Source organism: Leguminivora glycinivorella, chromosome 12, assembly GCF_023078275.1.
Source record: "Leguminivora glycinivorella isolate SPB_JAAS2020 chromosome 12, LegGlyc_1.1, whole genome shotgun sequence".
NCBI classification, from domain to species: domain Eukaryota; kingdom Metazoa; phylum Arthropoda; class Insecta; order Lepidoptera; family Tortricidae; genus Leguminivora; species Leguminivora glycinivorella.
Window position 1 is genome coordinate 7,954,329 of NC_062982.1, and position 23,513 is coordinate 7,977,841.

General features: G+C 36.9%; 1 protein-coding gene and 1 non-coding gene across 2 annotated transcripts in view; one reads left to right on the plus strand and one right to left on the minus strand.

The window, feature by feature from the left end:
* The window catches only part of LOC125231690, a 359,160-nt gene that overhangs the window by 319,702 nt on the left and 15,945 nt on the right, over window positions 1-23,513 (plus strand). The window contains 4 exon segments of the mRNA XM_048137216.1: window positions 11,593-11,700; window positions 18,776-18,942; window positions 21,611-21,786; window positions 22,490-22,655. Coding sequence (XP_047993173.1) covers window positions 11,593-11,700; window positions 18,776-18,942; window positions 21,611-21,786; window positions 22,490-22,655 — 617 coding nt within the window.
* Trnat-agu lies at window positions 23,189-23,262 on the minus strand. Its single transcript has one exon. It is a non-coding gene; the product is annotated as a tRNA-Thr (tRNA).

Consider the following 23,513-nt stretch of genomic DNA (forward strand, 5'->3'; position numbering starts at 1 on the left):
CAGTGTCTTGTGAAAGTCTACCCGAAGGAGAGTGCACCAAATCCCAAGTGACAAATATATTGCCCACAATAACTCCTGAAACTAATAAGACAAACATTATTGATGTGGTGAACAGTACAAATCTCTCAACCAATTCACAAGATTGTAAGCCAGTGGATAACCAACAGTCACCAGATAAATTGAACATGCTGGAAGAAAATAAATGCACCAAAACTCCAAAATCTACTGTTATAGAGTTGAAAGACCCGCCGATAACTACAACTCCCTCAAACAGTTTACAAAAAAGAGAAATGCTTTTGCCACCTAAACTTTGTATAATCAGTAGTAATAATAAAAATTCTGTACTAAAAACGGCGGAAAAAGCTTTACATAATTACGACATTTGTCATTATCTCATTTCCGGCGGAAGCATCTCACAACTACTGGAGGACATCGAGAATAAGCTTAATTCTTTCACTATGAACGACATTTGTTTTGTTATATTGGGAAACGAAGACTTTAGTGTGACACAGGACTATCATAAAATCGTAACTTTAATTAGGGATAAACTTTTGTTAATAAAGCATACTAACGTAATTATATGTACTCCAACTTATCTGCTAAAAGACTATTGCTATTTGTTTAACAAACGTATAGAACATTTCAATAACTTATTGTATAAAGATATAATGAAATTTGAATATGCATATTTGTTAGATTCGAATAAAAGCTTAGAATACTCAACGAAACACTTCTGTAAACGATCAGGACATATAAATAACAAAGCACTATCAATCATTTTCGAAGCTCTACAGGATTATATTGGTATTATTTACCTCAATCAGAGATCGTCAACTGTAAACTTATTGTCTGAGGATATTTCAAGAGACTTATCTAGTACTAATAGCAAGTCTCCGTGTAACCAAAGCAACGCTCATTTTTTAGACCACAGACCTCTTTTAGTTACAACACCGTAGATAGTACGTCTGATGATTCTGTTTACTTAAGAGTTTATTACCAGAACCTATGTGGTGTTACTAACAAAAAGGATGAGTTAGAATTATACTTGTATTCTTTACCGCATGACCAGCACTATGTTTGCATAAGTGAGCATTTCCTTAGCGCTGACTCGGCTCCTCTTTTTAGCCTAGAAGAGTTTAATCTGGTATCCTTTAACACCAGGACTAAGAAAAAGAGAGGAGGTTCACTAATCTTAGGGCGCAAAAATAGAAGGTACCAAGAACTTGCTGTATGTAAAAAAATGTATAAAGAAGAGACTTTCGAGGTGTGTGGTGTGAGGGATTGTGAATCAAATATCAATATAATATGTTGTTACCGGAATCCAATAGATGCAAATTATGATTGTTTTATAAGCCGACTTGAACAGATGTTGGAATACTTTTTTAACAAAGATTGTATTATTTGTGGGGACTTTAATATCAATATATTAAAGGAGGATAAAAAACTGATGAATTTCTGTCCTTGCTAGCCTCATATAATTTTAGAAATTTAATATCAACTGTTACGTTTACACGTAACGAGACTAATTCTTGCTTAGACAACGTTTTGACCAATTTGCCATCTCAACGTGTGCCCACACCATTAGTGGATCACAATGGTCTGGCTGATGGACATGCAGCCATTCTAAGCACGTTCACTTCCAATAAAGTAAGCCCCAGTGTGACTGGTAAACCTTTTTACAAAAAATATCTCTGGAAGACGGTCAGAAAGTTTAACTGCAAATCTAAACTGCAGTTCAGAAAAAAAGTTGCCTCTGAAGATTGGTTAAACAAGGGTTTAAATTGCTTTGTAGACAAGTTTAACCATATTTTTAAGGATTGTTTTAAAAAAAAGAAAATAAAGGTACCACTAGATAAATGTTCTAAAATAAATTGGATCACTAAGGGTATCAAGGTATCGAGTGCTATGAAACGTATACTTGTGACTCACAAAAATGCGACATCGGTAACTATAACGAACTACAGAAAAAGGTACATTCAGATTTATAACCGGGTTATAAGAAATGCAAAAAGATTGACAATACAGGCACAAATAGAAAAATCAAAAGACTCATGTAAGGAAATTTGGAAAGTCGTACAGAAATCCAGAAACAAGGGTACAGATAATCAAAAAGAGAACTTAAGTTTAAAAATAGATACAGATAATGGATTGGCAAAAATGGTTAATGACCCTGATAGTGTGTGTTCTGTTTTTCTGGATCAGTTTACTCAAAAAAGCGACACGATCGATACTTCTTACAACGCCTTGTCCCTACTAAATTCTCATGCTACAAAAGTAGTTAAGGACATGCCGTTCGACAGGGTTCATCCTTTGGAAATCCATTCCATTATAAAACAGCTTAAACCTAAAACTTCATGTGGATATGATGAATTACCTATTGCCATTTTCAAAGATAATATTGATATTCTAGCTGAACCATTAGCATATTTCTTTAATCAATGTATAGATAATGGCATCTTTCCAGATCAGTTTAAAGTAGCGAAGGTCATTCCAGTCTATAAAAAAGGTTCCAAAGTGGACCCAAAAAACTACAGGCCAATCTCTGTACTGCCAACATTATCCAAATTGCTGGAGAGAATTATGAAGGACAGGTTAACCAAGCACCTATATTTAAATAAAATACTATCTGAAAGGCAGTTTGGTTATCAAAAAAGTAGAGGTACTAAGGATGCCATTGGCACTCTGGTCGAGGACATAGTTTGTAAATTAAACGATAAACGAAAGGTTGCGGGCTTGTTTCTGGACCTGAGCTCTGCTTTTGACTTAGTGGACCATAAAATCCTATTGGCCAAACTGGAATTCTATGGAGTCAAAGGTAACGTGTTATCATTGTTCCAATCTTACCTTCAAAATAGGTATCAATTTGTTGAAATAAAATGGACTCAAGATAACATAGAAAGTACTCATAGGTCCAGAATGACTAGATTGACAAGGGGTGTTCCACAGGGCTCCATCCTAGGCCCAATATTCTTTATAATTTTCACAAATGATTTAATTTACTACATGAACAGTAAACTTCCTGATAGTCAACTTGTTATCTTTGCAGACGACACTAATGCGGTTATATCAGCTGATAACGTCGCTGAACTCAATGATAGAGTAAATAAGGCCTTACAGCTTTTTCACACTTGGTTCAGTACCAATAAATTAAAACTTAACTGCAGTAAAACAAATGCCCTGCAATTCACAACGACGGCAAACAGTAAGGATAAGCTGCACTTGGTGTCGAATGGGACTAACATCCATCAAGTGCAATCTGTGAAATTTCTAGGCGCATTTATAGATTCAGACTTAAATTGGAAAGATGAGCTATCGTCAGTGGTAAATTCAATAAGTTCAGCCTGCTACGCACTTAGAAGTTTGAGAGATCAACTACAACTGGCACAACTCGTTATGGTTTACTATGCGCTAGTTGAATCGAGACTACGTTATAGTATTAAGTTCTGGGGCAATAGCTACCAATACAATTGCCAATCGGCGTTTGTAGCCCAGAAAAGGGCCATAAGAGTCATAGCACGAATATCGCAGCAAATGTCTTGTAAGAACTACTTCTCAGAGTTTCGTATTTTGACTGTACCCGGCCTGTACATTCTTATAGTGCTAAGTGATTTGGTAAAGTCCTTAAATGAAATTGAAAGTTCAGAGCAACAGGAGGCTCGTCTTTCTTCAAGAAGAAAAGACTTGCCACTAACCGTGAAATCCAATCTCAAGGTATTTAAACACTCAGCAGGTTACCAGTCTATTGTCTTATTTAATAAATTGCCAATTGAATTGAAGTCTCTCACAAGTGCTAACTTGTTTAAAAATAAATTGAAAGCTTTTCTTTTACGTAAATGTTTTTATTCTGTGGATGAATATATGTTGGATGACGATACAAGATATTAATATATTATTCTTACACTTATGACATTCCGAAAAAAAAAAAAAATTAAATTGTAAATTTTATTGTAAAAACCTTAATGTCAATTATGTAATTAGTGATTATTATATTTTTTTTTCAATTTAAAGATTATTATGTAAGAAATGTTATTTTATTAATATTTGATGTAAATATGTGTATAGGTTAAGTTATCCATAGGTAAAGTTCACACACAATGTATATTGTTATATTGAAATAAATAAATTGACGCTCCACTGAAATTATTGAATAAAGTGGTAAAATAAAATTTAACATGCCAGGTACATTGTCAATCATCATTATACCTAGATATTTTTCTAGCACGAACGAAGTGACACTAGTGACCCTTCCGATATTTAGTTCATCGATAACTCACATTATAATATGTCATTATTTATTCTCTTTATTCGTTTTAATTCTTAGGCTAGGCATTTTTATAATATGATTATAAAAGTAAAATACAAAACCACATACAAAACAATACAAAATATATAAACACATTATAAAAAACCTAACCTAGGGTGCCGCCAGCAGCGGGGCAGGGCCCAAGCTGCCGGGTTGCAGAGAGAGGAACCGTCGGTATATGTCATTAATTATTATAATTATGTCATTAATTATTGCCGTGGTACTGGATCTTGAGTAGTTTCATGTGTTCTGCCTACCCCGTTTAGGGAATATAGGCTTGGATTTAGATGTAATTGTCACATTTTTGAAAATATATGGACAATAATAATAAAACGAACCATATTTTAATAGTTTACACAAGTTGTTACATTATTATTCGAAATTTTAGAGGTTATTATTGGAGGTAATTATGTAAGGCTATTTTATCGATAAAAGTATTGTCGATGTTTTTATTTTGTCAAGCACTTACAACTTGACGTTTGTTCCAGAAAAATATCTAGGTAGATGTAATCATCATAAATCCTATCGCAGGAGATGCGGATATGATGTCAGGGTATAGACATAATCGAAATGACATTTCAATTTACGATACTCCTAGGCGTCCATAAATTCAAGTGTAATTTAACTTTAATTATTTTTTTAAATCCAGACTAAAAACTGCCACCTAAAAAGCTAATATTCAACTTCATTTTTGTATCGTTTTCTGATTACTTACACTATTTTACTAATATTCATATGAGAAATATTTTCACTTAACAACATATCCGATGTTTCTCATTGTAAGTAGTTCGTATACCTATAATAGCCAGCATACATTCACATTTCAAGTGCGGTGCTGAATTATAATTACTTCGAGCGGACTTAGCTTCCGGCATTTGCATAAATACATTATAGTGTAGTGTAATCATTTTGATTGGCTTGATCTCTTGTACAGTGTTCTTTGTTTACATTGTTTGACACCTCCATATATGCCTTATTCATTAGTCATATAATATCAAGCTATTGATAGGTATTTCCTTTTTTTTTCGTCACGTCGTTGATATTTAAATTGTTTAAGTGCATATTTAGCTTTTATCTGATTAGCGCTGATACGGAGAAAAATAAAGTAAGAAAAACACTAGGTAGTACTATGATAAGTACTTAGTAGTAACTTTAAAAAATATCTCGAAAGCACTTTGTTAGTGTACCTCCTCTTTTTACAAGCTAATTAACAAGTAATTTATCAATGTCTGCTCAATAGATTTCGCGCTATCATATCATTATCCACCCACGCATAGGCTATTAAAAATCAAAATCATAACCCTTTTGAATTCGCCGTGGTAAAGCAAAAAGCTATTTTGCATTGCACCCGACAGTGACCCAACTGGTCAGCGAGACGCGGCGGCGGCACCGTCAGTTGTTTTGGCAGACTCGCCCGCGGCGCCCGCGCAGCGCGTAACCGTCTTTCGCGAATTTTTAATTTGAAAAACGCTTTCTCTAACACGCGTCGTAAACAGTGGAAAACTTTGTGATATTTTCGGATTATGTGACGTGTTTAAGTTTTTATTTAATATCAACCCGTTGTGTGATATTTACACAAGTGTTTTGTCTGCTCTAGATAAATTTTCAATTGAAACTAACGATTTTTATATTAGATATCGTACAGCTTCAAGCGGATCATTATCGTTTCTTATCAAATTTATCTATCTCACGACCTTGTTTCTTAGCCTTAGCAGAATTAACTTTCTTTATATCATTTGCTATATTTGGCATAGTGTTTACTGTCATCAGTATGCATAACAGTTAGGGTCATCAATAGTCAGGTCGGTTTCTAATGTCCACATGTGTATGTCAGGCACGTTTCAATCTCCGATTGCGTGCTAACTGACATTACAATTATTTAATGGATTCGTCCTACATCGCCCTTATCGGTCTTCATTGAAACTTATTAGACTAGCGGACTTGCTTTGATTGATTTGAATGATCTTCTCCGTCTGGTATGGTGTGATGTTCTTTTAAATAAAAGATCAATCATTAGATATCATTATAATAAACTTCCTAATTATTAATAAGAGGAAAAAAGCGTCACTATCGACATCCTCATCCCATGTTTGGAGTGATTTCATCACCTCGGCTGCCCTACGCAGAAATCAAGTATCTCAAAATTTTCCAAAAAATGGTTTTTTACATCTTTCGATTCAGTTTTTCAAAATACATCTTTTAGTATTTTTTTGAAATTTTTATAATGTATATTTTTCAAAATACAGAACTTTAAAAAATTCAAGTATCTTTTTTTAACGGGGTATTCTACGCTAAAGTCAAGTATCTACCCTACTTCTATCTTGAAATCGAGTATCTTGCGAAAGATACTTGCAATTCATATTAGATGGCTAAGTTACTTGACTTCAGAGTTGAAATATTGATATTGATTGCGAAGTTACTTGACTTCAGCGTAGAAATATTGATATTTATTGATAAGTTACTTGACTTCAGCGTAGAACTATTGATATTCATTGCGAAGTTACTTGACTTCGGCGTCTATCATTTTGTTATGATGTCAAAAGCTTGTAATTACTAATACATGTATTAATTTGGGTTTCGGGTAGAAATTGTCTTAGTATTAAAAAACAACCAGATGTAAACAGTAAAAGCACAAGGAACTTGTCTTATTTAATATGTAACTTCTTTTATACAAAATACGAAAATACATATAACGAAAACACGTTTACATAATTATTGCATGTTGGTTAGTTGATAAATAGGCTACTAGCCTCGTAGTCAAATCAGCTTCTTTTTAAGAACTGTCAAAACGAATTTGAAAGACTTGCTAATATGGAATTTATATGACATTGAATTGAGTGACGTCACGGTCAACTCAGTTACTTTATACATATATTTCTACCCTGGCTTATTAAATAGAAATTGGATTTAAAAATAACTGATGTCCATGTTTATCTCATAATTCTGATGCTTTATTTCGTGCATGGTATAAAATATTTTATTTTAACTACAATCAAGTTCCCTATTATTATAATTAAGGAAGACTATAACTTTCATTATTTTTTTTGTCTTCGAGTATTTAGGCACCTACCTACTGTACTTAATTAATATTGTGCGTTCCACGGGAAATCGCTTTCGAGGTTTTTTATTATTTAAATAGTCTCCCACAAAGTAAGTACTTGATTAAGTTTCAGGAGTATTTTTGAACTCTTCGTGACAGATAAACCTCTTAAACCTATAATCTTAAGACAACTTGCATTCAAACACAACCAGAACTTCTTTTCCGTGTATTACTCCAATATTGCATTTATATTAAAACCTAATTTACACAAGCATGACATACACTACATTAAAGGCATCTATCTAAAATGTATACATTGTATACATATACCTATCTACTAGCGGCCCGCCCCGGCTGCGCACGGGGCTGTCATAAAAATGGTTATAGTTATTTATCCTTAAAAGATAGACATATGCTATTACTGACTTTTTTGTATGTCTATGAAAGATACACAATTTCGCGATACATTGTTTTGATACAGCTCAAACAGTTTGGGCAGCGTTTTCGATTAAAGCTCTCAGCCAGCAGAATTTTGTCCGACTTGATTAGCAAAAATTGAGATATTTCAACCAATTCAAACAAGATCTCAACAAATTATATACCAAAACCTTTCCGCAGAATCATTTTATTTATTGGTGAAAACCGCATGAAAATCCGTTCTGTAGTTTTTGTTTTAGATACAGTTAAAAATAAGAAGCCTACCAAAGCTAAATGAAAACAGTTCAAGATACTTGCTTTCTTGTAGAAAAGCTTTAAATTTTCTTATCGCATTCTACGCAGAAAGCTGTTTTTGTATTTTAAAATGATTGTGCTAATCATTTTGAAGAAAAAAATATAGTACACTATTAATGATATCTAGTATAATAAAGTTCGCCTGTTTAAAAGGCTATCAATAAATTAATAAGCATATAATCAGGAAAAATAAAACAAAATCGTTTTTTCGCTCTACTGTAAAATTTGGCAAAAAGCAGATACTTGATTTCTGCATAGGGCAGCCGACCTATGCTAATATAATCATCTGTTTTGCCTCGGTCAGTATCAGTTGAGACCATCTCATGTAAATTTGAATAGCTTCAATTAAGCTCTCCATAAGTTTTTGCCGGTATACACATTAGGTTCGGACAGGTTGACATATTTGGCGAGCTCGAGCCTCGGTTGACTTTGTTGCGTATATCCAAGATATGCGGAATGCCGTGAGGAAAACTGCTGTATTTATTTAACATTGCATTTAAAATTATAAAAACTCGTTGACAGTTTATTATGTCACAATGGCTCCAAACAAGGAGATATCACACTGTTAAATAATTGAGAAGCTGTCGAAACTTAATCAATTAGCATGATAATTGATAACTCCGTTTTTGTAAATTACGTCTTCGTCTGCTTTTAAGTAGGTGTCGTCTGAGTTAAAAGTAGCTTCTGCGTTGTTGATGTCAGCTTACTAATCCTTGAATAGATCGCACGAGTTTATTCGTGCGGCTATAAATAAATTATTGCGTTTTAAATCGATAGCTTTGTTTGGTCGTTTAATACATCATTATGATATTATATTCGGTTGTCCATTTAAGTTGAAGGTCAAATCATCTTTTCATCGACATTTTCAAGTCAAGGTCCATCCTGGCACACCTACAACTCGGAATGTATACAACCGAGATGTGTCATAAGGTTGTGGCTACCGCGGCTGTGTTTACAAGCGTGACTCACTAGTAGTCCGCTGCCAGGTGATAAGGCACTTGTTCAACCAGTGCGTGTTTGACCAGCTGTAACATCAGCCGCTTTGTTATTGTTTTATGTTCCGCCCATTACACCAGCCTATCAATTACTTAGCCTAATCATTATTCTATTTCTGATTTAGCGGTGCATAGTTGTAAAGCGTGCAAGTAACTTTGATTGCTTCATCGGAACTTATAAATGGAGCGTTAATAGTGTGTTAATTGTGGTGTCGCCACTTAAACAAATTCTAGTCAGTGATGTGATTTATGGAGATTGCTCAAAATGTTTTACGAAGTGTTGCTTGGATTATGCTTGCTGGGATACTTGGTGTGGAAGATTTTGGTGTCGAAACAGCCTCCTGAAATAAAGGAGGCCATTAAAGATAATGTAATCAATACAACGTTGGTACAAAAAGAGCAGAATGTTGAACCAGCAAGGCAGGATAAAATTAAAGAAGAAACTGAGAATAAACTGATAGAAACGCCCGCTGCAAAAATTATTAAAGAAGTTACACATTTAGAAGATAACAATAATGGCATCAACCAGTTGCAAAATTTAAACATAGCAAGTTTGAATACTGAAGACAAAGTTTCACCAAGCACGCTTCTAAAGAAACAGCAAGCAAAGCTTCTTAACGATAGAATATTTAAGCGCGAAAGTCCGCCAAAGGAACGATTGACTGAGTTCCTTGAGAAAACTATTTTAAATGATGACAAAATACAAACGATTATACAAAACCTGTCTTTAGACAAATCGGAGGCCGAGCATGAACCCCAAATACTGGATTTGGATTTTAACATAACGCCTGTAGATTTGAAACCTGTTAAGCAGCCAACTATAAGTGATAGGGCTTTACAATTGCAAGAATCAATTGACAAAGCTTCTGACAGAATAAAACAGTTGAATACTATTAACTTGACAAAAGAACCAGTCATCGAACAAGATGTTTGTGATGAGGTCAACGCGGCAGAGGAAAAACCTTTCCTGAAACGTTTACAAAAACAGTCAGGGTTCCCAACTGGTCTCAACTTTGGATCAGTTATAGGCGAACTGAAAAATAAAACTAAAAACGGTGGTCTGAAGCCAGTCTTCAGGAAGTTCGACTCGGAGGCCGCCGAAAACGACAAGGCACGTATAATTATGAAATAAAGACGTTAAGTTTTTTTCAAGGTACTTTTACTTATTTTTATACAGAGACGCAGGAAGTTGAGCAAAATTAACAAATTATAAAAGTTTTTTAACGAGTTTATTTTCCGGTTTGCGAAAACCTCTGTATTTAATGTTGCATCAGAGTCAGATGTTTTTCTTTTGACGCGGCGGTGGTAGTAAGTGGGATATAATTTTTGTCTAGCTCAACTGTTATAGAGAAGTCTGTGCAACTGTAACGACTAAGGTGATATTATATTACATTTCATAGTGCGTCGGTATAATATATAACATCTTACGCAATATAGCGTGACAGAACCGCAAGTGTGGATCAGATGTTAGTGCTCTACGTAACAATAGGTGTTAGGATCTAGGAAAAAAATGGTCTAATTGTAACTCACACCGTCTATCTTCTGATTTCACAGAGAGATGGTATATCATACATAATGATCTTTACTGCCGTTTTGATTGTATTTCCGTACACTTTGCATAAATTGACGAGATTCATAGTTAAAGCAACAAAGAATAGACGTACGATTGAGATAAAGATGATTCCTAATAAACTAATGTATATCTACTAACTTTTCAGTAACTATGAGTTGATGTATCTTAAGTTCCTTGAACCTGTTGAATATTTTTTCATGTTTAAAAAGTTCAAGCTGTTTATTGGGATGTGTAGCAATGTTAAAAAGATTATATTACAATACATACATATAATCACGCCTGTATCCCATAAAGGGGTAGACAGAGCACATGAAACTACTAAAGCTTCAGGGCCACTCTTGGCAAATAAGGGGTTAAAAGAAAACGAAACTGTGGCATTGCAGTTATATTACAATTTGTATGAAATTTCAGCCTTATTCCCTATCTTCTGTCTATGTAGACAGTTACCAACAAATGTAACAATATGACAGCCTTGAAGACTATGAGATGAGTCGGGATCTCGGGATACTCGTTAAGAATAAAGTTGTGACGTTATCTGGGTAAAAGGACCTTATTGTCGATAGCGCTTACGTCCCGCGGCGTCGTATCACACGAACATCGCTCATAACACACCTTAATCGCCATCGACAATGAGGTCTCTTTACCCAGATAATGTCACAGTTGTCCTTAGATCATTTTGACCTCCTCATCTTCTTAACGTCTCTGCTGCTGACTATATATTAATAGATATAATATGTGACTGCTTTACGTGTCTGTACATACATTCCGATCATTCGCAGATATTTGCGTTTATATATGAAGCTAATACAATTTGCGTGCTAAAAGAGATTAATATCAAAACGTTTCTCAAGCAGCATAACCCAATTAAATTACCAGATAAACTGACAGTTCTTTCTCCATTTCTCTTTAAGTTTTATTTTTCAGTAATAGTGTCTTTTCTTTGTTCCAGAACTCTCTGACTGCTGCAGTTGATGAGAAAAAGAAGGTGCAGATAGACGATGAGCTTGGGAACAATATACTTGCTGACAGGAGGAATAAACTCGAGACTGCTGCACAGGTAAATAATTCCTATTGAATTATATTTTAACGCCCGTATGTTTAACCGATGTCGAAGACCGGGCGAAGTGGAGAAGATTGACTAGGAAAGCGGACCTTGGTGTTAGGCCAGAAAATCGCTAGTTCGATGAAGAAGAAGTGTGTTTACCTACCCGTTACAACTTACGCTTAAACCGTTTGACATATTTGATAGTTTGAGGTTGTTCTATCATCATCACAAACTCAACGGCAGTAAAAGCTTGTACCACTTCAAATTAAGTCAATGTTTTCGGGATAAAATAAACAATTTTGATTCAACCTTCTATGGCTGACTGTAATTTTCAGGTGCAATTAAATATAAAGTCTATTATCTTTCTTATAATTTCCTTCAATACTTGAATAAGTGAATACATAAAGGATGCTAAAAATATCGAGCAAAACATACTCGCACTTGTACCTTGGCTAATCTATTGCGATTTATGCAGCAATTAAACTACAAATCCACGTTACGCAACGCGAACGCAAAACGGTGTCGAGTAGGAATGCAGTTGAATTATTGAATTACCGCCAATGTTGCCATAGTTCAGGATTTCCTAGAAATAAAAGGATTTTGGTTGTTTGTCTGGAGTGCGGCCAGGCTTTAAAAGCTAAGACACTGCTAGGGCCAAATTGTCCCATAACCTGAGGTTTAAAAGTTTTAAGCCTGTGTCAATAGATGGCAGTCTATGCCCTTTGATTACATATTTTACTTTGACAGTAATTCTCTATAATACTTGATCCTCTTTACTAGAAGTATAGAAATGATTAATACACTTTGCCACTATTCACTTGATATTGAACTACTGTCAAGATTTTCCACTTGATATGGCAACCCTAACTCGACCTTAGCCAGTCCTGCTTTTCAATGCAACACGTTTCCAACGATAATGATTATATCCTTACCGCTTTAAAAGGTAATTCTCAAAGTTCAAGGGCCACTAATTAATGGGTTATTTGTACTATGTCAATAAATCTTAAAGGTTTTTTCCGGTTTTGCATAAAGGGCGTAATATAATGACGTCGACACTGAAATGAAATGAAATGAAATATTTATTTTCCAAGTAGGCATATTACAATGCGCTTATGAACGTCAAATAAAACTACGCCGGCTCTAACCCTACGCCTCAGCCTCGAGAAGATTTCAGTCCCCCCTCAGTTTGAGGAGGGTATCCACTATGGGACCGGCAAGAAACTCGGCGGGCCACTTCTTTTCAAAACATTACATCTTATAATTAACATGCATTAAAAAAAAAAAAAAAAAAAAAAAAAACAAGATACAATTTAATAAGCAAAAGTATTCATAAAAAAAAAAAAAATATTAACACAAGAAATTATACAAAGTACAAAGCTATTATGATTATTAATAAGAGATGTTAGAGATGTATAGAGTCTCTAAGTGTCAAAGTACATCTAAAAAATTTATACATGAAGAAAAAAACGAATAACTAAAATAACTTTAGAGTTGTAAAAGACTCTTGTTGTCTTAAGCAAAAAAAAAAAAATATATATATATATACTTAATCTACTTTTTTCCTTGGAGATGTATATGGTCTCCAAGAGTCAGAAAGAAAAATAAACAAACAAGGACCGAACAGAGTGCCTCAACGTAATCTCATTCAAAATTAATGTTACATAGAATAGCATAGCCCCTATTAGCTGAAACAGACCGGTCTTCACAAACAGCACCCGTTCACGAATATGGCGCGCATCTCAGCCATCGCCTCCCTCAACCTTCATTCGGGAAGGTGGCGACCCGATCAACGACGTCACCGTAAGCAAAGACTTTTTAGCGAGCATGACATGTTCAAGCTGTCCGGGCTGTATTAAATATTCCAATAATAAGTGAATACGGTATACCTAGATGTAAGACACAACATTCCGTGCTTGTATGTTACATAGTTTAAATTGACTTAATTGAAAACAAGATCTTGGGAGATGTAAAAGGTCCCCACAGTCAATTATAATTAATGGGATATAATAAAAAATGAAAATTTGGAGGTGTAAAGGTTCTCCAAGTGTCAAAAGAACTAGAAATAGAAAAAAAAAATGCGTATGAAATACAAATTTCACGTCAAGAGACTGTTAAGCTAGCAATCTCCAACTAATTCTACAGAATACATAACTAGTATGTACTCATCAAGTCAATATATATATATACCAAATTATAATTATACAATAATAAGGATCAATAATTTAAACAGCCAGTAGCAACAGCGCCTTAAGCATGACACAATGTCTCCCGGGACACTGCTAGCAAAACTATGACAGATTTTGAGCCTGGATAGTCGGCCATGGTGTAGTATCTCCCAGGTAATCATCAATTTTGTAGTACCCCTTTTTGAGAAGTGCACTTTTTATGTACTTCTTGAATGAAGTAAAGGGCAGATCCCATGCCTCTAAGGGTACTTTATTATAAAATGTTACACAGTTTCCCAGGAACGATTTCTTCACTTTCTGTAGACGAAACTTGGAAACCGTTAGCTTATGTTTGTTCCGTGTATTATAACTATGAATATCTGACAGTTTCTTAAAGGACTCTATATTCTTATGAGTATACATTATCACATCTAGTATGTATTGTGAAGCTACTGTAAGGATGTCTATCTCCTTAAAGCGTTCCTTCAGTGAGTCACGTGACGCCATGTTGTAGATAGATCGTATTGCCCGTTTCTGGAGAACGAAGATGGTTTGAATATCTGCTGCTTTTCCCCAGGCCAATATGCCGTAAGACATAACACTATGAAAGTAACTGAAATAAACTAGGCGAGCTGTCTCCACATCAGTTAATTGCCTAATTCTCCTTACGGCATACGCGGCAGAGCTCAACCTTTTTGCTGGCGTTTAAGTCATGGTAAAAGCACGAAAGCTAAGGCCATGGCCACACAAATATGCTGGAGGAAGTTTTAAAACAGATTATATGATGTGTGAGAGCATAATTTAGTAGATTTGAGCTTGTGAGAAGGTTCAGAGTAAACTTTCTTTAATGAATGATAACTTTAAATATATAAGACCTGTTCATGATTATTCTTTCGGTACCGTTTTGGGATGGTTCATGGTACAGTCAACAACACAGCTGTGAATACAAAATGCCAAAAACATGTATACACAACGTAATAAGTACCACAATAAAGTTCTGTATACATATTTTTATGTTGGGACACCTGTTAGAACACGACTAATTCATCAAGATCATCATAGAAGGGAAAGTAGAAGGAAGACGAAAGAGGGGAAAGCCAAGGAGGGCATACATGGACCAAGTGAAAGAAAAAGTGAATGTCGTGTCGTATCAGGCTGTCAAAGAAAAAGCCCAGGGAAGACATAGCTGGAGATTGCTTCACCGACAAGAGCCCAGCTCTTAAATTTATGATGATGATGATACATATTTTTGGCACTTTATCTGTACTCACAGCTGTGTTGTTGTACTGTACCGGTCGCTTTTTGTCTAGATTTCAAATTTATTTAATTTTGTTTTATACTTCGTTTCTTTTAAGATTAGAATTATCTGTCGAACGGGTAAACAAAGAAGCAGTGGTCGTAGACCTTCCTTCTTCGATTTCGGCCGATACCACTGATTTCTTGGAACTTATAACTTATAATACTACGTACATAAGTTCCAAGAAATCAGTGGTATCAGCCGAAATCGAAGAAGGAAGGTCTACGACCACTGCTTCTTTGTTTACCCGTTTGACAGATAATTCTAATCTTAAAAGAAACGAAGTTAGCGCTAAATACTTATTTTGAAAGACTAGTGAAGAAAGTGGCCAATGATATTGGTTAGTGGAATGGGTTGGATGTCTTTAAAAACTTATCAACGTAGGTACCACTCCGTTCTTTCTTATTGCCAATGTTTAGTAATGCTATAATCACAAACGGCAATGTTAGGTCCTTAAGAATTTCACCCAACTTAGCACAGTAAGTATTACAATGAGCAGTTCACCGAGATAATGTTCACAAGTCTCCTCACCAAGTCTTGCAACACTTGTCTCGGAAGTGGCATGGATACGCGGAGTTGCGTGAGTAAGTGCTACCGGTGATTCACGTTTATCATTCAATTAGTACGCGAATTTGTTGAGACGGTCGGGCTGTTGTTTTCATAACTACTTCATAAACGGTTATGAGTATTTGGAGTTACACTTTGACGCAGCTCGCTATGACGTGATGTCCGAGTTGCATCTTCGTCAATGGATTTTAAATGAATAAACACTGTATGTTTTACTTTGCCAGCGAGTTATGGAGACATTAAGTAATAGATCGTATCCGGAACACTACGCTGCGCTCCAACACAAAAGTTGTCGATGTGGCTCGGAAAGCGGCCAGGATAAAGTGGGACTGGGCTGGACACGTGAGCTGTGGGCTAAGATTACCACAGAGTGGCAACCCGGCCTAACGCGAGGATCTGCAGACCCCGCCGGCGATGGCGGGACGACTTGGATTGCTTCCTTAATAATTGGCCCGAAACTGCCCGAGATCGGGAAGAATGGAAAAAGAGGGCCTTTGCCCAGCAGTGGGACATAACAGGCTCCCAATAATAATAATGTTTTACCTGACTACGGTTTGTAGGATAATCACTTCTTATAAAGTTTGCTCATGCCACCCGTGTCAAATAATTCGAGAATTTGGTTCGTAACCGTATAATGGTATCCTATAATTTGACGCATACGAATCAAACGAGGATTTTGATTTCCGTTTGGAGTTTGTCGATGTGCTACGGAATTTCACGAATGTTTCTCTGACGACCGGTCTGGCCTAGCGCGTAGTGACCCTGCCTGCTATGCCGCGGTCCCGGGTTCGAATCCCGGTAAGGGCATTTATTTGTGTGATGAGCACAGATATTTGTTCCTTAGTCATGGATGTTTTCTATGTATATAAGTATTTGTATATTATATATATCGTTGTCTGAGTACCTACAACACAAGCCTGCTTGAGCTTACCGTGGGACTCAGTCAATCTGTCCCATAATATTTATTTATTTATTTACTATTAGTGTGTTTTCACATTATCCGATCCGATATCGGATGTAAGACCGATATCCCATATGTACATTACAGGCGCCATATTGGATTTTTTCCATTGAAATTCTTCCGACATCCGATTTCGGATCGGATAATGTGAAAACGGACTTAGGGATCTCATAATTTTGTCACTGTGACGGAAAGTTTTATGTCCTAGCTAGACCTACACACAATATTAAAATCCTAGACCACGCCTTCCCTCAGTAAATATATAATAGTAACTGTTTACACTAAACATTTTAAAAAGAAAGTTCTCCGATGCGTCATGTAGAGGATGTAGGTATAGGTCTGGGTCAGACAAGGCAATGGACCGTGAACCTGCGGTTTTGTATCAACGATAGCTATAGTATCTATATTTTTGTTTACTTTTATGAATCATCATGCAACGTGAAGTTGTTAGGTACAATAAAGGCTTATACTGCAATTCTAGTTCTTTAAATGGTAGTGAGACTTATTAAACTTTGTACTTTCTGATGAATCAGCGTTACTCCTTCTTTTCTTATTTAATTGTGTCATTAGTCACTGTTAACAAACTGTTACCAAAAAGGTACAAAAGGGCCATTTTTTTTTCAAAGTTGTCCACTACACTTTTTTGTAACATGGGTATTTTTTACGCGATTAATACTCAGAATCACCAGGTCTTTCGATCCTGATAGGAGACAAAAAATGTCCCAAGATTTCCATACGTTTTTTCGAACCTTCTCTTCCATACGAAATAATTTTTTTCGAACCAAGTTCTCTTCCATTACCGCCATAAATATGTCTCAGGCTCTTGAAAAATGTGAGAAAATAATTTTTTATGTTTTGAGACTTCAACTTACAAAAAACGCCCGAAAGCTGCAAGCCGGACAACTCAGTGGATTTCACTGAGTTCATTTTGTAGATACGTTTGTGATCTATGGTATATATGACATCTGTGTTTGGGGTTCTGGTGATAAATACTTTCAAATGTTGGATTATGTTATCAATTCGTCTGTTTATTTTTTAATGTTTGTTATTCGATATCTCCGTCATTTCTGAACCAATTTTGAAATTTGGATGATTCTGAAGTACTTACAGATGAGAATGATTATCAGAACGGAACTCTAACCAGGGGCGGCTCACTCTTCATGAGCAGTTCCACTGCACCAAATGTCACTGTTCTGGACGTAAGTGCATGCTGTTCTTATAAAAATACCAAAGTCACTATAAGTGTGCCGTTCAGATTTGAGGAGTTCCGTTCTGACCATCATCAGCAGTTCTACTGCACCAAATGTCACTGTTCTGGACGTAAGTCCATGCTGTTCTTATAAAAATACCAAAGTCACTATAAGTGTGCCGTTCAGATTTGAGGAGTTCCATTCTGACCATCATCAGGAGTTCCACTGCACCAAATGTCACTGTTCCGTACGTAAATGCATGCTGTTCCTTTAAAAACACAAAAATCACCATATGTATGCCTTTCAGATTTGAGGAGTTCCCTCGATTTCTCCAGGATCCCATCATCAGAACTGGGTTCTGAGAAAAATGGGACCAATCTGTATGCATATACATTCAATCAAAAAAAAAATTCTCAAAATCGGTCCAGTAACGACGAAGATATCGAGGAACAAACATTAAAAAAAAAAAAAAAAATACAGACGAATTGAGAACCCCTTCCCTTGAGATTTGGAAGGCGGTTAAAAATGGTAATGGAATGGGGAAAAAAGTTTCGAGACACTTTTTTTCTCCTATTAGAATTGAAAGAGCTCGCGATTCTGAGCGGAAACCACATAAAAATTTCCTAATCCAAAAAAAAGTGGGGTGGACAACTTTGAAAAAAATAACCAAAAAGAACCCTTATTTGGTACTGAAACAGACGCTGTTACCTTTATGTCAAAACAAATATTGGACAAGATTTCATTGCGACGTACAATAGTAAAAATAAAATGTAAATATTGTCATATTAAATTGATGCCACGTTGTTTCACATTTTTATTTAAAAATTTCGTGTTTTCCCCAACTGTATGTATTTCCCATCATCTGTCTCTCGACGCATAATTTGACTTCAATATCTCTTATTTCCAGGGATGGCGCAAACGCGTACCGCAAAGCGATGCGTCCCTGTTCACGGTCGCGGGCCGCCTGGAACGGGACAAAGTTACCACCACGCCGCCGCTCACGCCGCCTCCTGTGTCTACCCCAGCGCCTATGACACCATCATCACCTGGGATCCCTGTCGCCAACAAGTTCAGGTAAGTTGGTGAGATTGTGCGCTGTTGGTTAGACTAACAATCATAGTTCTAGTGGAACATAGTTACCACCACGCCGCCGCTCACGCCGCCTCCTGTGTCTACCCCAGCGCCTATGACACCATCATCACCTGGGATCCCTGTCGCCAACAAGTTCAGGTAAGTTGGTGAGATTGTGCACTGTTGGTTAGACTAACAATCATAGTTCTAGTGGAACATAGTTACCACCACGCCGCCGCTCACGCCGCCTCCTGTGTCTACCCCAGCGCCTATGACACCATCATCACCTGGGATCCCTGTCGCCAACAAGTTCAGGTAAGTTGGTGAGATTGTACGCTGTTGGTTAGACTAACAATTATAGTTCTAGTGGAACAAAGTTACCACCACGCCGCCGCTCACGCCGCCTCCTGTGTTTAAGTACCCTAGCGCCTATGACACCATCATCACCTGGGATCCCTGTCGCCAACAAGTTCAGGTAAGTTGGTGAGATTGTGCGCTGTTGGTTAGACTAACAATCATAGTTCTAGTGGAACATAGTTACCACCACGCCGCCGCTCACGCCGCCTCCTGTGTCTACCCCGGCGCCTATGACACCATCATCACCTGGGATCCCTGTCGCCAACAAGTTCAGGTAAGTTGGTGAGATTGTACGCTGTTGGTTAGACTAACAATCATAGTTCTAGTGGAACATAGTTACCACCACGCCGCCGCTCACGCCGCCTCCTGTGTCTACCCCAGCGCCTATGACACCATCATCACCTGGGATCCCTGTCGCCAACAAGTTCAGGTAAGTTGGTGAGATTGTACGCTGTTGGTTAGACTAACAATTATAGTTCTAGTGGAACAAAGTTACCACCACGCCGCCGCTCACGCCGCCTCCTGTGTTTAAGTACCCTAGCGCCTATGACACCATCATCACCTGGGATCCCGTCGCCAACAAGTTCAGGTAAGTTGGTGAGATTGTACGCTGTTGGTTAGACTAACAATCATAGTTCTAGTGGAACAAAGTTACCACCACGCCGCCGCTCACGCCGCCTCCTGTGTCTACCCCAGCGCCTATGACACCATCATCACCTGGGATCCCTGTCGCCAACAAGTTCAGGTAAGTTGGTGAGATTGTGCGCTGTTGGTTAAGCTAACAATCATAGTTCTAGTGGAACAAAGTTACCACCACGCCGCCGCTCACGCCGCCTCCTGTGTCTACACCATCATCACCTGGGATCCCTGTCGCCAACAAGTTCAGGTAGGTTAAGATAAGATCAGTCTTCACCACAGAACTTAATTTAGATAGAAGAAACAAATTCATATATTTGTATAGGGGCCGAGCGTGTCAAATTTTGTACTGAAGTTGATTCTTGCCTGTAATTTTAAATATGTCTCAGGCTCTTGATTGTTCATAATTTTTGTGTTGTTTTGAATATCACGTAACGACGTTGATCAAAAATTGACGCCCGAAAAAGCTGCGAGTAAAGACGGACAAAGATTTCACTTTTCTAAGTAGATACGTTTGCTTGATCTATGGTATATATGACATCTGTGGTCTTCACTGAGCAACATTGGGCTCAACATGGGCTCCGCCTAGTATCTGAGGACGGATCACCAAACCAAAAGTTTTCCTCGGTGGAATTTCACGGGCATATGGACCAACAACAGGACAAACGCCCTATGGCCTGCTCTGCCTATTGGCGCAAATCTTATTAATCATTTTTATATTAAACCCATACATGACGACTTCTTCAAGGCGACATATTCAAATCTTAACATTTTCGATGTGATGTGTTCGTTCGACAATAATTATGACGCGATGGCCCTCTATGCGGTTGCAAGCGAATCTGAATGATTACGTAAATTTTGACGTATTATGCAGGAAACGAAAGCAGATAAAACTACCGGCACATAAAATATACAGATTATATGCAAAGATCGTTAAACAATTTATGCACGGTGAGATCATATTTCATTCCATATCTAAATTAGTCGTTATGCGTATCATTAATAGAGGGCTTTCCATTGGACAGTCATTTCTTCGTGTGGTATGTCCAGTAAATATGGAATCATACGTGACTTTGGTCAGTTGTGTTACTTGTGTTCTTTGTGAGCGTGAATAATTTTGACCGCAAAATCAATCATTATCAGTGATCGGTTTTTTGGATTCGACATGGGGTGAACGACCTTGCCATGTAAGAGTAAAAAGTTCCTTAGAGATAATTTCGTCGTATCAATATTAACTTTTCTACTTGATATCCCGCGAGGGTGAATCCAAAGAACCGATCACTGATCATTATGCAATTAGTACGGAATATTTTAATATGCAAATTTATTATACTTATACATACCTACATAGTATTTTATATACCTATTCTATACGATACGTTCTAACAACTTATGCATTTTTTTTAACATTGTAACTTGTTTTTTTTTTCTGAAATATGGAAAATGAAGCTATCGGCTACAAGCTTACCGAAACGCATATAGCTCTCGCCGGCAATTCATATAATTTATCAGGATTTAAATGATTCAAAACTGCCATTGCATCGCTATCATATCATGAACAGAGCGAATGGCAAACATATTACTTAGTTCCTAGTCATTACACTAATATACAAGTTGTAGACTTTGATATTGTATTCCATGTAGGCCACTTATTTATAATCAATTATTCTCATTCCAGATCTCGCAAGCAAGGCTCTCCGACCAACGGTTTCCTCTCGGGTCCGCTCCGTTCGGCGTCATGCGCCGTAGTATGCCCGGATAAACAACCGAAGGAAGAAGTCAGGAAACCTGACAGGGAATCCTTCAAACGCAGTCATAGCGTTAGCGAGAGTATCAGCAGTCGACTTGATGAGAGTAAGTACAAGTAGATTGACATCTGTGTGTTTCGTCTCAGTCCCACTACGTTTAGTCATGCGCTGTTGTATGCCCGGATAAACAGCCGAAGGAAGAAGTCAGGAAACCTGACAGGGAATCCTTCAAACGCAGTCATAGCGTTAGCGAGAATATCGGCAGTCAACTTGATGACACTGAGTACAAGTAGCAACTTAAATATACCAACGGTTTCGTCTCAGGCCCAATATGTTTAGTCATGACAACCAAAACAGGTAGTTAGGGAACTCGGGAGTTGTCCAAACACAATCGCAGGACAAACCCCGCTTCGACAGTCGTAATTTTGGATTCGGTAGATAAAATACCCAGTCCCCAAATGACAAAGGGTGTGTGGACATAAACACCGTGTGTCTTTTGGGGACTTTGAGGAATCGCAGCAATCATGAAAAGTATACGCATATTATCCTGGAGAAAATTTCGCTTTATTTTAAATCTATGTTCTCTATGACGATGTGACATATGACGTAGACCTAGAAACAAAACGCGGAAAAATTATAACTTTTTATATCACATGCTTATTCTATCTTCTAGTACAAATCATGTTATTGAAAGAATGCAACACTTTTCTGTTTACAGAGCCAACACTATTCTACATTATCATCTCTTTATTTTTACTAATCATCCTCCAAGTCGTGCACTTTTTTTACTAGTTTTTTTATCCGTTCAGAAGAGGAATCGCCCGGCGCGGAAAAGTCCGGATGCCCAGTGAGAGTGCCGCGCGCCGATGATGAGACTTTCCAAGCGTTCTTCACACCGGTTATGGAGAAGGAAAAGACTGCTGACAACGGAGTGGATGTGGATCTGGATGCTATAGATAGCAGCTCGCGGCAGATGTAAGTGACAGTTAAATCTAGACTTTAATGTGCTTAAATTATATGTTATAAATTGGGATTTTACTCCTAGAGATTAGGAACCTTGTCTAGGAGCTTTCAGGCATTCTTTATAGCAAAAATGCTTATCAAATGTATTGAAATTGTTGAAAAACGGGCTTTACAATGAACTCACACTAAGTAAGTGTCAAAACTATGACACGTCAATCGCATATTATCGAACACGCAAAGCCCGTTTCTTAACAGCAATTTATGTAACATCTATCGCAGGTGTATGGGTGTTTTTCAGAAAAATGTTAAGAATGAAAAAAACTAACTATATGCCGAAGTTAACGGAATTCAATAAAAACACGGTGTATAACATCTCTATAACTATACTACTAATTTCCATATCTATAGGACCATTGACATTTCTCTGCTGTCATCAACATAGTTTTGACCGTTAATTTTGATGTCTTTTTGAACTGAAAATCAATAGATTAAATGATTTCGAATGATACTTTTATTAGTAAAATACAAAAAGATGAACCACCAGTAGGCCCCGACGAGATTCGAACTCGTGATCTCCTGTTTACTAGACAGGCGCTTTAACCAACTAAGCCACGGCGCCACACACCCGCCTTGCGAAATTGGTGCATACCTACTTATATAATAATTTTTATCAGAATGTTTATTACAATGTAATAATTAGCATCAAGGTGATGTGATAAGATATGTTTATGTAAAAAATAAGACATCGGAAAATGTTTAATTGAACAGATGGTTCTTCATTTTATAATATGCAAAATAAAAGACTACAAGGGTGACTCGAACAAAGTCACTTTACCTAATCTATTCCATATATGTACAACGTGTAATACA